Source organism: Microtus oregoni, unplaced genomic scaffold (genome assembly GCF_018167655.1).
Source record: "Microtus oregoni isolate MIOR12 unplaced genomic scaffold, Mior012 000008F_ref0000371, whole genome shotgun sequence".
NCBI classification, from domain to species: domain Eukaryota; kingdom Metazoa; phylum Chordata; class Mammalia; order Rodentia; family Cricetidae; genus Microtus; species Microtus oregoni.
The window spans coordinates 54,632,442-54,651,780 of NW_024543067.1; the positions used below are offsets into that span (position 1 = coordinate 54,632,442).

The following is a 19,339-nucleotide window of genomic DNA, read 5'->3' on the forward strand; positions in this document are numbered from 1 at the left end:
AAAGCTTTTGTATGAAAATACTGTTAATTTTGTATATATTAGAAAAGGGGGTAAATGGTTGTTATCAAAGGAGACTATTGGTAACAATTAGACCTGGATCCTTGAATTCCATTCCTGCAAAACCTGATGAACTGAATGAATATAAGTTAAGACAGAAAGATTAGTTTTTACATAAAATGTACGATTCCCATGCAATGACTCCGGCAAAGGCTTAGATAGGAAAGATTAGGCTTTGATCCAGAAATGTGTCCAGTTGTGTAGATCTATTAGTTATGCTCAAGCATTTATGATTTTCATGGTTAAGGGAATTATTGTATACTTAATGTTACTTCTTATTTTGTTTCTAGCTATAAGGCTTTCTTGGTAGTAAGAAGAAGGCAGTGGAGACTAATCTTTCTTGGTCATTTGGAAGAACCTGATTTATCATTATCCCAAACAGTATTTAACAAATTTCTAACAATTGAATTCAGCAATATGTAAAATATAATAAGTAAAATAGCAATCAAGACTAGATGGTTGTAAATTTAATTTGAAAAAAAATCAATACAAACATATTCTAACAAATTATACAACATCATCTGATCATGTCTATAGTTTTTGTTTGTTTTCATCTTTTCCTAGACTTGTGCATTTTGTATTATGTATTATGGACTTTACCTCAGGAATGCAATTATCTGGAATATGCCTCTGGGTATGTAAAATGCTCAGCTCTGAAAACGGCGTACAGGTAGCATAATATGGATTGAACAGGTTAAATTTTTAAAAATATAAATGTATAAGCATACGTGCCTGAATACAGATATTGAAAAAAGGTTATGAATTTTAAAAAGTTGGAAGTGTATATGGCAGGATTTGAGTGGAGAAAAGGAAGGCAGAAGTGTAATAATTAAAATATAATAATGAAAATAAAATAAAATAAAACTAATACAAATACCTGTACTATGATAAGTGATTTTACTTGATTTTAGTTGTGAAATTTTAATTTCCTAGATATTTGTGTCATACTCTTCTAAGTTTTGGCTACTTGGGTTCTTAGGATAAATAAAGCATTCCATTATCTGATAGGTGGAAAATATTAACCAAATGCACTTGTTAGAGTTATAATTTTGTGTGTAAACAATTTACCTATCTGTGTCTATTAAGATAGATCTGGATCTTGATATAACATAACCCTTTATGTTTACATGATATCAATATTTTGTATTTATTTATTTATTTATTTATTTTTGTAAACTGTAATGCATCCTGATTCCATGAAACTATGCACACAAGAGGTCATGTAAAAAATACAAATAACTCTTAAGAACTTCTGATTATTTTTATTGAGTAGCTGGCATTTTGATGAAATCAATAAAATACAAAAAGTAGGTTAAAAGAGTTGTGGCAATGCCAGTGTCGACTAGAAGTAGCCAAATATCAGAAAGAATGGCATGTATTAGGAAACTGCTCCATAAATTTAGAAAATAGCCTGATTATTTATTCTAAATTTAAACAGATATTCACAATGTAACTGAACAGTCTCTACCACAAATTTTATCCAAGAGAAATATCAGCAAGTTTCTGGAGAGAGACATATTCAAAACTGTGCATGACAGCTTTATTTGGGACATCTTTAGTCTCTGTATCTACATGCTCAACAGGCTCAAGTTGTTGCTTATGCACATTTTCAAATTTTTATTATTGCATTTTGAATTAGGGTGTGTGTGTGTGTGTGTGTGTGTGTGTGTGTGTGTGTGTGTGTATTCATCTAATAGTGCCCCTATTGAGGTCAGAGGACAACTTCAGGAGGTCAGTTACTTTCTTCTACCAAATGAATCCTGTGTCTGAACTATGGTCCTCAGCTTTGTTCAAATGTGACTTAATCTGATCATAAATTCTACATCTCCCCAAAAACATGACGACTAATATCCTTTTCTAGCCTCTAACCAGGTATGGACAAAGCAAACATGTATAAATGCAGGCAAAACACTCATAAGCATTAAATTAAGAATAAATAAATGAAATAATATAATTGCATAAAAGGTACACACATTCACAATAATGCTTAAAATGAGGTTGTAAATGTAAAGTCTGAGAGGCATGCATGTTAATTATAGAAATAATAATTAGGCCTGAGTTTGTGCTTATTCTTAATTTGAAGTACTTACAGTATTAAGTCCATGGAAAAAAAAGTACAAGACACTGACTTAAAGAAGAATATGGAGTGCAATTCAGCTATGCAATATTAAATTCACTCTTTGTCTATAAGTTTGAAAGCCCATGAAACTCAACTCCATACAAAGAATCACAGGCAATGAAGTAATGCTGAAAGCAGGAGAAATAGTCTTAGCTGGGAATCAAAGTGTAAATCTAATTAATCTTATCAATAAAAAAATGAGGAGTCAGATATCTGAGTGAAAACCTGAAAGACTTTAGAAGCAGAGAAACAGCCAGCGTCACTTCCTACCTCCCTGATACCTCCAAACAGTAGAGCCAAGATTCTCTCTCAGGTCCATTTTATCACTTCTTGTCTCCTCTCTCTTCTCTACAGTCCTCCAAACCTCTATGGCCAGCTAGTGGCTAGTTCTATCCTCTGACTCCAAGCAAGCTTTATTTGTCAGAACACAATCAAAATATCCTACAAAGGAAGAACAGAACGATTTCTTATCTAATACCAAAAATCATCCCTGAAGATATACATATGAACAACATAATACAGACTAGACAGGTCTGAATAAGGAGTATATATATATATGTATATATATATATATATATATATATGTATATATATACACATGTTCATCTATGTCTGTGAGAATAATTATTAGAAAAGGGGTTATGAGTTGAAATAGAGCAACAAGGATAATACAGGAGTATTTTTATGGAGAAAAGGGAAATGATGTCCTTACATCATAATTTCATAAATATAGGGAAATAACTTTTAAATAGATCTTTGGAATGCACACAGGTATGAGAGAGATTAAGCTATTAAAGGTGGAATTCATCAAGAGAAACAGGAAAATGAGAATGACTTTCAACGCTGTCTCTCCTTTCTCTTAGACAGTATTTTATAAAAAATCTGCACCTTTCTTCAGTGGCTGACTTCATCCTTGAAGGGCAATCCAAATGCAAAGTTTCATCTCCTATTGTTCCTCTTGTTTCTTGTGATATATGTGATCACAGTGATGGGAAACTTGGTCGTGACCCTTTGATCACCATCAGTTCTCAACTTTTCTCCCCAATTAATCTTTCCACAGTCATTCATCCTCCATTGACCTTTCGTACACCTCTATCATAATTCTTAAGATTTCAATTTTACATCTGTGAACAACATCATGTCCATTTTATAGTTCATGACTCGCTTTACTTCTACCTCTCTTTTGTACTTCCAGAAGGCTTCTTCATGAAAATGATGACCTGTGGAGGCTGTGTTGCCATTTGTAGCTAACTTCTTTACAATATTGTCATGTCCCAGAGATATCTTATGGAAATTACAGGTACTAAAGGCATTGTAATGTCTTTGACTGAATCAGATGCAAAGAATACTAGTTATGACAAAAGCAAAAGACATAATGATGGCTGTGGTAAACTCACTGGGTTTCTTTGGGACTGCTGTCCAAACCACATGTATAAGAATTTTGTCCTTCTGTGGCTCTTACATGGTCAGTCATTATTTTATAATATTCTGCCTTTTTTAATTCTATCCTGATCCCATAGCAGTAAGATATTGATATTTATTATGGGTGGAGTTAATACTCTAGTATCTTCACTGACTGCCTTTAATAAAGAAAACCTTGAATATACCCTATTTGGAATTAGGGTAGAATTATTTGATTCACGTTTCTCCCATCTGGCATGTTCCACTTATATGCATATATATATAAAATGAATTATAGCAATAATACAAGACTGAGCCATCTTTCCAGCCCTAAAACTATGCTAGTTTTTCAGTTAGTAGTAGGTTTACTCCTAGGAATTATTGTCTACCCAACCATATGTTCGTGACTCTATTCCTGGTACTGGGCATAACTTTTACCTTGTAGAGAAGGCCATAGATCCAATTATTGGTTATTACCATAACATTTTTGTTACTACTGCAACACTAAACAAAACTTTTTAGGCCAGCCATGGATCACAACCTGGAAATACCAGTGATTACTTTGTTCATGCAGTAGAACGGATAGAATCCTTAAACATTCTAAAAGAAAGCTAATTGTGTTGACATTTCCAGGTTAGTATCCATATGACTTTTCCATGTTCTATGACTCATTAAATATGTGCTGTCTTCAGTAATAAGGTCTTACAATCAGATTCTGGATGGAAACTTTCTTAATTATCATGTTGAAATATCATAACAAACTTGCCATAATGAGTGCTGATACCTCAAGCCTTGCTTGGATATCCGGAGGGTTTCTGATTCTTGATATTTAACCTTAGTTTTTCATTTTTGATGAAGAAGAGAGAAATTGTATTGAATTCTGTGACTATTTTTGAAAGAATGCATTTATTTTTACAATGTTAGCCCTACTAATACAACAGTATGGGAGGTCTTTCAATCATTTGTTATTTTCTTTGTCCCCACCTTTTATGTCATAAGCTTGTATTGTACAAGTCTTACATTTCCTTATGTAAATTTATTTCAACATATTTCACTATGGGACCTTACCATGAATCATATTCTTTCCCTGATTCACTTTATTTTTGTATATAGGAAGTCTACTGATCTTTGTGTGTTGATTTTGAATATTTATACTTTGATAGATGTTTCATCAGCTGTATGTGCTTTCCTGTGGGTTTTTAAGGTTCTCCTTTGTATAAAATTATTTCACCAGCAAATAAGGATACTTTGATTTCCTTCTCTCCTATTTGTACCTATTCTATACCTGTTGTATTGCTTTGGCTAAGATGTAAAGGTCTATAATTCACAGGAAGGAATAGAAATCCTTGTCTCATTCATGATTTTAGTGAAAATATTTGAATTTCCTCCGTCTAACATAATGTTAAATGCAGGATTCTGTATTTTTTTTATTATTTTGGGATATGTATGTTGTATTCTCCATAACTTTTATTATGAAAGGATGTTAAATATTTCAGGCCTTTTAAACAGCTAATGACAAGATCATGTTGAAAAATGAGCTGATATTCTGATATGTTCTTATGTTTAGCATTTTCCCATTATATCTGTGTGTTTAGTGCTTTTACCATTATATTATAAGGGGGACTTTATCTTTCTATTTGGTGTTCCAAATTCTTTTTGCACCTTGATTAGTATCTTTTTCCTTAGATTTAGGAAAGTTTCTTCTGTGTGTGTGAATATGTACTACCTCACATCACTGAATTTCTTTCTTTAAGACTTATTCCTCCTGCTAAATTTCCTAAGATTTTTGCTTAAATATTTATAAAACCATTTTCAAGCACTTTATTTTGACCATATTCTTAAATTCCCATAGCTAACTCTCCTATCACTACTCACTAAATTTCATCTTCTCATCACACCCTTTCTCAAACAATCAAAACAAAAGTTAAAATAAAAGAAAAAAATGAATACAATTATGAAGTCCATCTCTTGTTAGACAACTGTTAATGAGCATAAAGCTTGACTGGAGCATGGTTGATAAATTTGGTGTCTATTGAAGAAAAAAATTTTCACTCTCAGATTTGGAACTGCTCCTTCAATAATTTTGATAAATGTATTTTTATGCCATTATTTTTGTTTCTTCTTCTATGCCCAAGATTCATAGATTCCATGTTTTATATGTTCCTATGACTTTGTTCATGAGATTTATTAAATTTATCAATTTCTTTGGCTAAGTGATCTACTTCTCTGTTTCTAATTCTGATACTCTATTTTTTAATTGATGCATTCAATTGTTATGAATTTTGATTGAATGTTTTGTTTGATTTGTTGAATTTTACATTTCAAATTTTATTCACTTTGGGTTTTTTTAAGAATTTCTACCTTTTAATTAATTAAATTACATTTCATATTGTTAGTTGTTTTACCTATTTCCTTAACGAAATAGTTTGTATTTTCCTAGGCTACATTCCAGGAATAATAACATACTTGGATTCTTTGATCATATTCATAATTTTATTTTTTATCATTGGCCTTTATTTTTATGTACATCATTTATTATGGAAATAAAGCATTTTGTTGTTGTTGTTTTTGTTTGTGTATGTGTGTGTCATCCTTTTGCAATGGGACAGGTAGAAAGCTTTTTTTGTCAGAATATCTTTGCACCACCAGCCTGTATATAATGACCCATAGACTAATCATTAATTATGAAAGCTTGAAATTAGCTTAGGCTTTCTCCCAAGTAGTTCTTATGACTTAATATATCCATATTGTTTTAGTTTCTTTCTGCCACATGGCTCCATTACCTATTTTTAGTATGACACATCCAACTGGCTCTGAGTCTGCTGAAGATATCACACACCTGCATGTCTTCTCCAAGCTTTTCTTTCTTGGTACAGAAGTCGCACCCTTAAACTCCTGACTAAATATTGGACCTTTTAGCTTTTTATTGTAGCAGTCAAAACAACACTTCTTCAAACAGTGTGCAAATATCTCACACCACATGGTCATATGGAGTTAAGTCCTTGGTAGTGTCTCTCGGATTGAATATCTGTCCAGTCCTTGGGGTATGGTTCTTGGGCTCTCTGTTATTTCTTAAAGTTGTCAGGTTTTTTAGCAATCAGATGGTTATTGTTTTTTTTTTTCTTTGTTTTGTTTCGGCTTTTGGGTTTTTTGAGACAAGGTTTCTCTGTAGCTTTGGAGCCTACCTTGGAACTAGCTCTTGTAGTCAGATGGTTTGTAATGTTAAGACTTGGGGGCACTCAGTGTTGATATGCAATTGGAATATCAGAAGTGATTCCCCCATGCATGCTGAAATCCTCGGGTCATGCTGAGTGATCCTGTGATAGCTGTTCCTGCCCCTCACTGGATACAGAAGCAGGATAGCTTCTCGCTTCTCTCCCTCTCACAACAGGGAAAGATTGCCCCAGTCTTCACCATGGATATGTACTTCACTTGGGCAGCACACTAGAGCAGACCCTGTTATCTGGGATGCAGAAGAGCCAACCCTGAAGACTGAGCTGAAGCTCCTCTTTGCTGTCATCTGTCTTGCAGTGGAATGAGTGAGGGAAAGATGCCCAGTACCCCAAATACAAGAGAGTCTGCATCAGTGGGAGAAGTCACCCTGACCATCAACAGCTACAGCACACAGGAGAACAGACGCTTCACCCTGCCAGGGAAGCAAACTAAAGCTAACTTTGCTGTCAACGATGCAGTTGAGCCAGGCCTGAGGGTGAGAGAACAGGAGAGCTTACCATGCCCCCAATATGACCCCATCCCACCCCGTGCCGCTATCCATAAAGAGGGCTTTGCATCTTTTCTGGGCAAGACAGTGAAGCTAGCCCTGTGGTGTGAAGAGTGGGTGAGCCTCACCTGAGGGCCTGAGAACAAGAGAGCTGGCCATACTGCTTATTGCAAGCTTCTTTGAGTGGGTTGACTGAGGCAGTGCTGAAGGTGGTGAAGACGAGAAAACTGGCAGAATGACCAATCCAGCTACGACCCAGGCTCAGGAACAGGGCTCTGAGTTAGCCTAGCCCAACATCTACCTTACCTATGCACTATCATTGCATATGAAGGGGAAGAATGTAAAGATTCAAAACTGCAGGATCTCAATGACAGTGAGAGTCTATTGTCCATGGTGTAGAAGAGGCTAGAGGCTTTGAACCAGACCGATGACTCATGAACATTAGCAAGCAAAGAGGAAAGGACTAAACAGTGAATTGTATGACCTGACCCATGGACCACACTACAGCTTCCACAACAAGATTCTCCGCATCGCATTCCCTTTTCTGCTTTTGTTTTTGATTTGTTTGTTTACTTTATTTGTTTTTGTTGTTGTTGTTTTTCTTTTACGTTTCCCTTTGTTTGGGGGATAGTTTTAAGGGCAGAGTGCAGATGTGGGAAGACAAGAAGATACGTGGGATCATGATTATGATGTTAAATTTGCAAAAATCAATAAAGGTTTTTTTTAAAAAAAGTGATTCTAGTTAAGTCATGGCAAGGTTCAGCTTCTTAGCACAATAATGAGCCAGTGGTGATAGTGTGTTCTAAGTGTAACCTTCAGAAGTCTCTGGGGGTATACAGATGTCTCTGTGTTCTCCAGGTGACCAGGACAAGGATCATGGCACTGAGAAGAACAGGCTCTGTCTAGATATCATGTGCTCTAGGCTGTGGCCAGAGGGGAGGGAGTGCTGTTTTTACAGCACCAAGAAAAACAATATCTCATAAAGGATGATACCTGAACTTACCGTTTGAACTCCAATGCATGTGTGCACTTTCACCCACATATATGGAGTCATGCTCATTAACACACAAACATACACATAAGCATCCAAAAATAAAATAATAAAAAATTTAAAAGGTATTATCATACTTATGTTACAATATATTTCAGAAAAAAACTCATTTTTTAATATTTTTTTAAACTTTCTCAAGCAACATGAGAAGGCTTTCAGTTGTCTTACAGACACTAGAAGAGTTTGTGTAATTTATATATGATATATTTTAATCTTATCAGAAAATGTTGAATGAAACAGGAAATGGTTAACAAGCAACAATATTGACTGTCATATGCATATCATATCAAGAAAATTATTAAGGGCTGATAGTAGCAAATACATTCCAGATACAAAGAATATAACATTGACACCAAAGAAAAATATCTGAGGGGGTAATATTGGGAAAATAGTATTAAGACCAAAAAAGGACTCTCATAGACTCTTATGAGATGAAAAAATTACATAGACTGACTAAAATAAACCATATCCAATTCATACCATGCTGTAGCCACAGATTAAGAGCTAATGAGATATTTTGCACATTGTTTTTCACAAGCATGATCTTTTTTCTATCATTTTCTTCAGTGCAATATTGACATCCTTATTCCTCAGACTGTAGATCAAGGGGTTGAGCATGGGAACAATGATGGTGTAAAATACAGAAGACACTTTGCCTTCATCCATGGAGCTGGAAGATGATGGATTCAGATACATAAAAGCAGCAGAACCAAAAAAGATAGCAACAGCTGCAATGTGGGAGCTGCAGGTGCTGAAGGCTTTGGACCTGCCCTCAGTGGATTTAATGCGGAGGATGCTGATAATGATGAAAACATAAGAACTAAGGATGGTGAGGGTTGGGGCAATGATATTAATACCACTAAAAATTAGAATCATCAATTCATTAACATAGATACTAGAGCATGAGAGTTTAAGGATAGAAATAAGGTCACAGAAATAATGATTGATCAGATCAAATCTGCAGAAATGAATCCTAAACATACATCCTACATGAGCTGATGCGCAAACCACACCTATAATATAAACTCCAAAAACAAGAGAAAGGCAAGCCTGTTGAGACATGATAACATTGTAAATCAAAGGGCTACAGATGGCAACATAGCGGTCATATGCCATTGCAGCCAGCATGTAACATTCTGAAATAGCAAAAAGAAGAAAGAAGTAAAGCTGAATCATGCACTCAGTGTAGGAGATGTCATTCTTCTCCACCACAAAGTTCACAAGCATTTTGGGAGTAATAACAGTAGATTGGCAGAGATCAATGAAGGACAGACTGCTGAGGAAGAAGTACATGGGGGTGTGCAAGTGGGAGCTGACCATGATCAGGATGATCATTCCCAGGTTCCCCAGCACTGTGAGCAGGTAGATTCCAAGAAAAAGGAGGAACAGAGGCAGCTGCAGCTCTGGCTGGTCAGTTAACCCAGAGAGAAAAAACTTGGTCACTGTGGAGTGATTACCGTTTTCCATTCCCTCTGTCCAGATTCTGAAAGGAAAAAAAAATATGGTCTTTTGAGAGACATGGTTGCTCTTCTTTTGGAAGAGACCCCTTAAATTCTCTATGATCACTTCCTTCTGTACAATCTTCACTTGGTGGAAGTTATCTAACTTATCTACTGACCTTTAGTTTCAAAATTAATAATGTTTTATAGAAAACATTAATTTGTGTTGAAAAGTTTTATATTGTCTATTTTCTATAATCAGCATGTCAAATCTTTGAAACTAGTGTTTTGTAAGCCACATCATTTACTAAAACACATACTTGGAAAAATGAAGTAGCTTGTTTGAATCATGACTTTAAAATATTTTAAAGAGAATAATTTCATTTAACTCATAAATGGAAGAGACTTATCAAACAAATGTTTTGTTAACTATATTTAACCAATTATTAAGCAAATGACAATTACTGACAAAATTCTGGTAATAATGTTATAAGTGTCCCAATTTTTATTCTCTTTTCCTTTCAACTTTTGTGAATTTGAAGGTATGAAAAGCCAAAACAGAAAATGAATACAGATTTCTTTCCTTGTTCTGTTATAAAGTGAATACATATATTAACGATTTCAAACAGTAAAATTTAATAATAAATTAGAAGTTAATAATTTATATTTACTTATAATATATAAGTGACCCAAAATTTCCTCTGAGACACTCCTACAACTGACAAACACTTTGAATCAAGTATCTAGATACAAAATCCACTTACATAAATCAGTAGCCCTCCTTTAACAAACTGACTGAAAAAGAACCCAGAGAAAAACATACAATGCAACATCTTATACAATAGCCTCAATTAATATAAAATATCTTGGGCTAACTCTAAGCAAATATGTAAGAGATTTTCATGCTAAAAGCTTCAAGTATTTGAGACAGAAAATGAAGATAGAAAGATCTCCCATGCACAAGGTAAGTAGGTTTCACATAGCAAAAATGGTAATACTACCAAAAGCAGTCTACAAATTCAATATAAATTAAAGATTCCAACAAAAATCTTGAAGGGACAATTCATACAAAAACCCCTCCAATTCAATGTAACAATGAAATTCATAGACCCCTAGAAAACAAAGGGAAATGTAGACCTCTTTGTGAAAGTACAAATCTTATAACAAATAATAGTATATTAATATAGGTTGGCCTAATACCTTATTGCACAGTGATACCTTAAAAGTTCTTTGATATGGCTTCTCAGCTCACCTATTATTGTATTGGAATACAGCCAAGAGGTCAAATTGATGACTGATGGTTGAACCAATGGGCCTCTTAGTGCTCACCATTTGCCATAGCTCTGCTCCTCATCCCAAGGTTTTTCACATGCTTGAACTTCTTCTGTAGTCCATGGACTTAGCAAGCACTAATATAAAGCTATTATGATACATTTCACAGTTTTAGGTGTGGCTGTTCTTGCTAAGAAAAGTATATTGGCAGGATGAAGCCCAGAAGTTGTAGGGTGCTTGGAAAATCTTTTAGGCGATATAATTAGTATACAGCTTATGTGTTGTATTATAGTTTATGATGTTTGAAACCACAGAAGATACACTCTTTACAAATCATAAGGAAAAATTATGTCAATTTGATATTTTAAAAGGGAACAAATTACTTATTCCTGCTCATGGACTTGTATAGTCCTAAGTCTGATGATAACTTGTTTTCAAAGATATAGAGAAAAGACTCCATGCATTCATTTTGTGAAACCACAGGTGTTCAGTCATATTAGTCCTGGTAAATTCTTCATGCATACCACCTACCTTTTCCGTCTGTGGTGGAAGCAGATGCCTACTTAAAACTCCAATACTATGTCACAGTCATTTGATTTTATACATTTTAGTTTGCTGTTCATTCTACTTGCAAGAATGTCACCAAGCACCTTTTCTTTGTTATCTGGTAAATACATATTTCCATTTATACTCATTCTAAAGCTATGGTTGACACGGGATGATTCTCCATAATTGTGCATTAAATTCATCCTTCCTATAACCTGCTCAGAGTGTTGTAAGTGTTCTGAACTGCACACTTGCTTCTTGGTCTGTCAGCTACCCTACTAACCAAATGACAAGTTGGACTTATTTGCCTATTTCTCTAGAAATACAAGTTTGCCACAATGCAGGTTTATAAAGTTTCTTTCAGCAGTAAGTGAAGAATAAGATTCTGCCTGACTTAAGACAGGTATTACTCCAGACATCAGAATCCTAAATGACCTGTGTGGTAATAGGAGACCAACACACTCACCTTACTTCTGCTCCAATTTCCTATTTCAAGTTTATTTGCCAATCGCAAATGGCACTGATCTTAGAATTGGGAGAAGCATGTTTCCCTCATTCTACAGTTAGTATTGGGAAACCCAGACCAAGTCTTCAATGGCAACAGTACCTGTGAGCCAGGTCTGTATCTCTTGCCAGCATCTTTCAGGATCACTAAGTTTATGCCTCTGCAGATTATATTTCACATGTACCGTAACTAGAAAAGCTGTGAAGCACTTAGATGAGTTTATCCTCTTCAGGTACTGTCTGTCAGCAAATAAGCATTCCCTGTGGACTCTCATTATTCAAGAAACATGCTCATAAGAAAAATAAGTAATTATATATACAAACTCCCTATCTGCCTAGTTATTTTTCAAATTGGTCCTTGTCATTTCTAATCTCTCACATCCTATTAAAGATTTTTGAGTAGGTGGATCACTAACTATCTTAGTTAAAATGCTTACTCTGATCCAGTAGATGTGGATGAGTGTGAGATTTTATATAGTTCTTAGGAACCTCTAGCTAATACAATAGAAAGGTCACACACTGAGGAGTCCAGTGCCTTTGATGATGAGTTATATCTTGTTCATTATATGTTTAATGATTTAAAAATATAAATCTAAGAAATTCCCAGGAATCCGCACGGATGACTCCAGCCAAAGCCCTAAGCAATAATAAAGAGGGTACCTGAACTGGTCTTGACAGATTGGTTAGATTGATGGAAACAGGGGCAGGGACACACAGTAGAGCTCTGGGTTGAGCTCCAAGGGTCCAGCTGTAGAGTGGGAGGCATGAAAATTTGAGCAAAGAGGTCAAGACCATGATGGGTACATCCACCGAAAGAATTTACCTGAGTTCACCAACTCTAGCCGGACAGGGGAGGAAAAAGCATAGGACCAAGCTAGATACTCTGAATGTGGGTGACAGTTGTATGGCCAGGGCAGACTGTGGGGCCACTGGCAGTGGCACCAAGGCCTATTCCTACTGCTTGTACTGGCTTTTTGGAACCCATTCTCTTTGGATGGATAACTTGCTCAGCCTAGATACAGTAGTAGGCCTTAGATCTTCCTCAAAATCATGTGCCTTATCCTTTCTGAGGAGTGGATGGGGGTGGGGTGGTAGGAAGATAGAAGGAATGGGAGGAGGGGAGAAAGTGGGAACTGGAATTGGTATATATAATAGTTTGTGGTCTTTTTTATAAAAATAAAAGAAAAAAATCTATTCAGTACTTAATAGATTGCAAAACTATTGTTAACAGTATCCCAAGAATAAAAATGACTTTCGCTTGCTCCTAATTTACAAAATCCCAGAAAAATAAGAGAATGATCTAAATAAAGGGGATAATGGGCACCATTAGTAGGAGCTGATCTACTGGGAGCTCACCAAGGCCAGCTGGACTGTGACCGAAAAAGCATGGGATAAAACCGGACTCTCTGAACATGCCGAACAATGAGGGCTGATGAGACGTCAAGGACAATGGCACGGGGTTTTGATCCTACTTAATGTGCTGGCTTTGTGGGAGCCTAGCCAGTTTGGATGTTCACCTTCCTAGATATGGATGAGGGGGGAGGACCTAGGACTTACCACAGGGCAGGGAACCTGGACTGCTCTGTGGACTGGAGAGGGAGGGGGAGAGGAGTGGGGGGAGGGGGAGAAGGGTGGGAGGAGGGGGAGAAGGGTGGGAGGAGGGGGAGAAGGGTGGGAGGAGGGGGAGGGAAATGGGAGGCTGGGAGGAGGTGGAAACTTGTTTTTGTTTATGTTTTTTTCTTCTTTTCTTAATAAAAAAAAGAAAGAAAGAAGCAATTTTAATAAATAATATATCAGCACCAAAAAAAAGAAGATGAGTTATTTTATGACTTGAATAGTGAAAAACCAGAGCAATCCAAATTCTCAAACTATTAAAATCTTTGTAGAGCAATCAGGGTTTCCTGACGTGTGGGAAGCCCAAGGACCACCCACCTCTATCCAGGTCTAATAAGGTGAGCATCCAAACTGCCTAGGCTCCCGCAAAGCCAGTACGTGCAGTAGGATCAAAAACCCACTGCCATTGTTCTTGAGTTCTCAGTAGTCCTCATTGTCTGCTATGTTCAGCTAGTCCGGTTTTATCCCATGCCAGCTGGCCTTGGTGAGTTCCCGATATAACATCCCCATTGTCTCAGTGTGTGGGTGTACCTCTCGCGGTCCTGAGTTCCTTGCTCGTGCTCCCTCTCCTTCTGCTCCTGATTTGGACCTTGAAATTTCTGTCCGGTGGCGGTGGCGGTGGCGGGTAGGAGGCAGAAATCCTTAAATAAACAAATTAATTAAAAAAAAATCTTTGTAAAACTGGCTTAATTATCTTCTATGATGATAAATTTATTTTGTTTTCCTAATTTGTTCCTTAATTTTCTTCTATAAGCAACAAAATATTATGTTCTCATATTAAAAATTATCCTATAAAAGATAATTAATACTTTATGCCATTCAATACTGTGCACCAGATTAATGTTCTAAAAAACTTAATAAAATGTTGGTACTAATTTGCATAGTCTCATAATTCAGGAAACAATTGCACTAATGTGCATATTTAGTAAGTCAGTAACTTATGTGAGATATTAGAAATTCTATAAGTTTCAAAAAAATCTTAAAGTATTATGTGGGTAATAGTAGAAACAATTAAAAGTTAGTGGTATTTTACACAAATATATAGTGCCTATCTCCAAGAATTCTGCATATCCCATTTTTAAGACGTGTAGGGCTCTTGATTTACATCTTATTTTTAATTATTTTTACTAATATCGTTAATTTATATACATATATATTATTGTAGTTGAGTATGTTATTTCCACCAATGCATAATAGGTTGAAATGATAATTGCCTTAATCTTAGATCCACAGAGATCATGAATGCTTAGACATATGCTGTTACAGTGAGATTCAACTATAAGCTGTGCTAAATTTGACACATAGCATAGTTTCAGAGTCTCCAATGTCAGTCTCTAGAGCTGTGAGCATTTTGTTTATCTCTCTCTCCTTCAACTAAGGTCCTGGGAAACCTTAATATGGAGGACCTAAAAGCCTGTGAATAAAAATAGTAGACTAACTGGAGAATAATCTATGTATTTAGCTAGTCCCACCAAAAATAAGTAAGTATATAAATAAATAATAAATAGATAGATGATAAATAGATAAGATCAAGTGTAAAATATATGTCCTTGATCTGTGCTTTTTAATAATTTAGTGTTTTTCTGCTTCCTGCCACGTTTATTCCAGTTTATTTTACATATATGTCACTGAATATGCACAACAAGTTTTCCTGATATTGTCACAGTGGAATTATGTTCTACTTTTGGTATAATTTTCAGGAGTATAAAGGTTTGTGTTGTTGTAATTAACACTATTCCACAAATTTACATTGTTGATCATTAAGTATAAAACTTAGCTGTTTTTAAGTTTACAAACTTGATAACCAAGAAAAACTAAGTATTACTTTAAAGACTTCTTTATGAACAGGTTTTAATCAATTCAGATTATTAATTCATACATTATCTCAATTGGACCTGTTTGCCAGAGAAATTCTGCCCACGACTAAACCTTTTAAATTTTATGTAAAAATATCAAAATGTCTTTACTATTTAATGTATCCTTAAAACATGCATACAAATGAACTTTAAAAAAATTATTAACAAAATTTTACTGAACTAAATCTAGTTTAAATATAGTGGTAGCTCTTTGTAGTGATATCAAACCATTAATAAATGGGCAAAGTAAAATATCAGAAGCATATCTAAATATTTCATGAAAGAATAAGGAAATCATTAAGGGTATATTAAATTTGACAAACCATTCTAGCACGGGGACAGCAAAAGCTTTACAAACAGTAATTTCTGCTTAGTTGTATTAGTCACAATGAGTTTGACTAGATCTCAGAAGTACAAACTCAAATGATCAATGGAGAAACCACAAGGATTCTGGAACAAGCTCAACATATAGAAGTATATATAAAAATTTTGAAAATTGAAATCATGTGTCTGAAATAATATATATTAAAAAAAACACATAATATCCATTGAAGAATAGGCCAGCAAGTGGACTTTTACAGAGTAGAGATTTCCAGACTATATATTATAAGCATTATATTTCTAAGTACTATATCTTTACACATATTTATACTTAAATGAAAAAACATATAAAATCATATCCTTTTATTGAAAATGAGAAAGAAAAATTTCATAACCAACTGTACAAAGAGATGTAAAGTTGATGGGGTTCACATCAGGTAAATAGTTGATGCCATCCTCAGTATTTTGTTTACTAGAGTCTCTATGATGTAAATATAATAACTTTTATATATCAAATAGTAATATGTTTGGCCAGGCAGAGGTGCTGCCTTTAATTACAGCACTCAGATCGCAGAGGCAGACAGATTTCTGTGAGTTGAAAGCCAGCCTGCTTTATAAGAGTTAGCTCCAGAACAGTCCCCAGAGCTACAGAGAAACCCTGTGTTGAAAAACAAACAAAAAAAGAAAGAAAGAAAGAAAAACATAAAGAAAAAATAATAATGGACAATTATCAAAACGCAATATAATAAAAAGTTATTAGTGTTTAAATATTAATAACTGGATTAAAATGAGCAATATGTGGTCAAACCATCTCTCAGCTGATGTTTCTATACTAATAGATAAATCTTAGTTTAGTTTACATGAACGATTTTCTGTTTAGTATTTTCTTCAGGGCAACACTGACATCCTTATTCCTTAGGCTGTAGATTAAGGGGTTCAGCATGGGCACAACAATGGTATAAAACACAGATGACACTTTCCCTTGTTCCATGGAGTTGACTGAGGATGGCTGTAAGTACATGAATGCAGCCGAACCAAAGAACACAGTAACAGCAGAGATGTGGGAGCTGCAGGTGCTGAAGGCTTTACACCTGCCCTCAGTAGAACTAATGGAGAGGATGCTGGCAATGATGAAGATGTAAGAAGTAAGAATAGTTAACGTTGGGACAACAATGTTAAAAGTACCAAAACATAGTATCAACAACTCATTAACATAAGTGCTAGAGTGAGCAAGCTTCAGGAGGGGAAGAAGATCACAGAAATAGTGGTTGATCACATCTAAGTTACAGAACTCAACTCTGATCATGAAGCCTGTGTGCGCTGATGCACAAACCACATCAATAATATACACCCCTGAAATCAGGGAACTGTAAGTCTGATGGGACATGGTTACATTGTAAAGCAAGGGGTTACAGATGGCAACATAGCGGTCATATGCCATTGCAGCCAACATGTGACACTCTGCAATGGCAAAAATGAGGAAGAAGTAGAGCTGAGTCATGCATCCGGGATAGGAGATGATGTTTTTCACTTTCACAAAGTTCACCAACATTTTTGGGGTAATAACTGTGGAATGACAGAGATCAATGAAGGACAGACTGCTGAGGAAATAGTACATTGGTGTGTGCAAGTAGGAACTGAGCCCAATCAGGGTGATCATGCCCAGATTCCCCACCACAGTGACCACATAGATTCCTAGGAAGAGGAGGAAGAGAGGCAGCTGGAGACCTGAATTCTTTGAGAGCCCAGTTAGGATAAACTCATCCACTGTACAATGATTTCCTGATGCCATATCCTCTGTTCAAATCTGAAAAAGAAAGAAAAGTGAGTCTGTTACATTGCTTCTTATTGTTTTTAATATATAGAAGTATGTCTGCATATAACTTTCAGCTATAAGAGATTTGAATCTCTTTATGATAATCAAACCTACAGAAATATATGTAAATTTACTTTTTTAATTTAATAATTATTTATTTTATTTTATTTTTTTATTGAAAAGAAAAAAAAATTCCGCTTCCTCCCAGCCTCCCATTTCCCTCCCCCTCCTCCCGCCTCTCTCCCCCTCCCCCCACTTTTCTCCTCCTCCCTCTCCAGTCTGAAGAGCAGTCAGGGGTCCCTGCCCCGTGGAAAATCCAAGGTCCTCTTCCCTCCATCCAGGTCTAGGAAGGTGAACATCCAAACTGGTCAGGCTCCCACAAAACCAGAACATGAAGTAAGATCAAAACCCCGTGCCATTGTCCTTGGCTTCTCATCAGTCCTCATTGTCTGCCATGTTAGAGAGTCCGGTTTTATCCCTTGCTTTTTCAGTCACAAACCAGCTGGCCTATAATAATTATTTACTACATAACTCTGAGAAGTTTAAACATTTTAGTGAGTTCACAGCAATGAACTTAAAGCTTCCATCTCCTCCCTGAGTACAACATCTCAAAATATCCTAAGGTGTTATGGATGCTGCCAATGGAGAAAAACAAGCAATAGTCCCAACCAACTTCAGATGTTTGCTCCATAACAATTGCAAGCATGGCAAGATGTCCTCAAGAGTGCAACAATGGCACTGAAATCATGGTGGTAATCAACAGATATCCAATTGGACTTAAGAGCTATAGAAAAACAGGCTAGATAGTGTAATTTAGCCCAGTTCTCATGCCTCATGTAGTCATAGACCCTAGAGGAGAACCTAATACGCTGCTAATTCTATTTTATTAACCCAGTATATTTTTAAATGTATTTAAAGTACTTATTCTTGCAACTACAGGCATATTTAACTCACTTTTCACATCAAAGATACTTCTTTCTGTAGCAGATGGAGACCATTAGAGAACATCATAACATATTAAAATGCAGATAATTAGCTATAAGGTTCCCATCCCCGATGTGTTTATAATATGACATCTACCCCTAAGACTCAGGGAACAAAACAAGACAGAGATGAGAAGATTATAAGAACTGGAAGACCAGGAAGTCTACTCTAAAAAAGTGTCATGTGTGGCAGGGAAGTTACACCCAAAATATCTCTAACTTTTTGCCTAAACAATAACAGCACAACATCAGTTGACATGCCAAGCAGATGTGAAAAAGAGTATCAGGCTTTTCTGCGTAGATAAAGAATCAATGACTGGTGAGAGAGGCAGAATCAGTTTTGTAAAGGGTTGAACCTCCTAGAAGTTATATAAACCCAAGTGTTTATTCCTAAATGCACATAAACAATGCTGAATGATCTCAGTGGATTTGTGTATATGTATGGACATATGCATACATACATGTATTTGTATATGTATGTACATGTATGATGTATATGTGTATGTGTTTGTGGGCATATTTATGTGTGTGTGTGTGTGATAAATGTTAAAGAGAAATTTGTGGGCAGAGATGTGAATAGAAATGAAATCATGTTTTAAATTAGCAAAAATCTTTTAAATTAAATAAAAAAACGATATT

General features: G+C 35.6%; 2 protein-coding genes across 2 annotated transcripts; both read right to left on the minus strand.

The window, feature by feature from the left end:
- Positions 1-8,880: 8,880 nt before the first annotated feature.
- Positions 8,881-9,816, minus strand: LOC121451586 (olfactory receptor 146-like). Its single transcript, XM_041657257.1, has one exon. It carries the CDS (start codon positions 9,814-9,816, stop codon positions 8,881-8,883), a length of 936 nt encoding a protein of 311 aa, XP_041513191.1.
- A 6,941-nt stretch (positions 9,817-16,757) lies between these two features.
- LOC121451599 (olfactory receptor 8G1-like) lies at positions 16,758-17,693 on the minus strand. Its single transcript, XM_041657275.1, has one exon. The coding sequence runs from the start codon at positions 17,691-17,693 to the stop codon at positions 16,758-16,760; it is 936 nt and encodes a 311-aa protein (XP_041513209.1).
- Between the last annotated feature and the right edge of the window lie 1,646 nt (positions 17,694-19,339).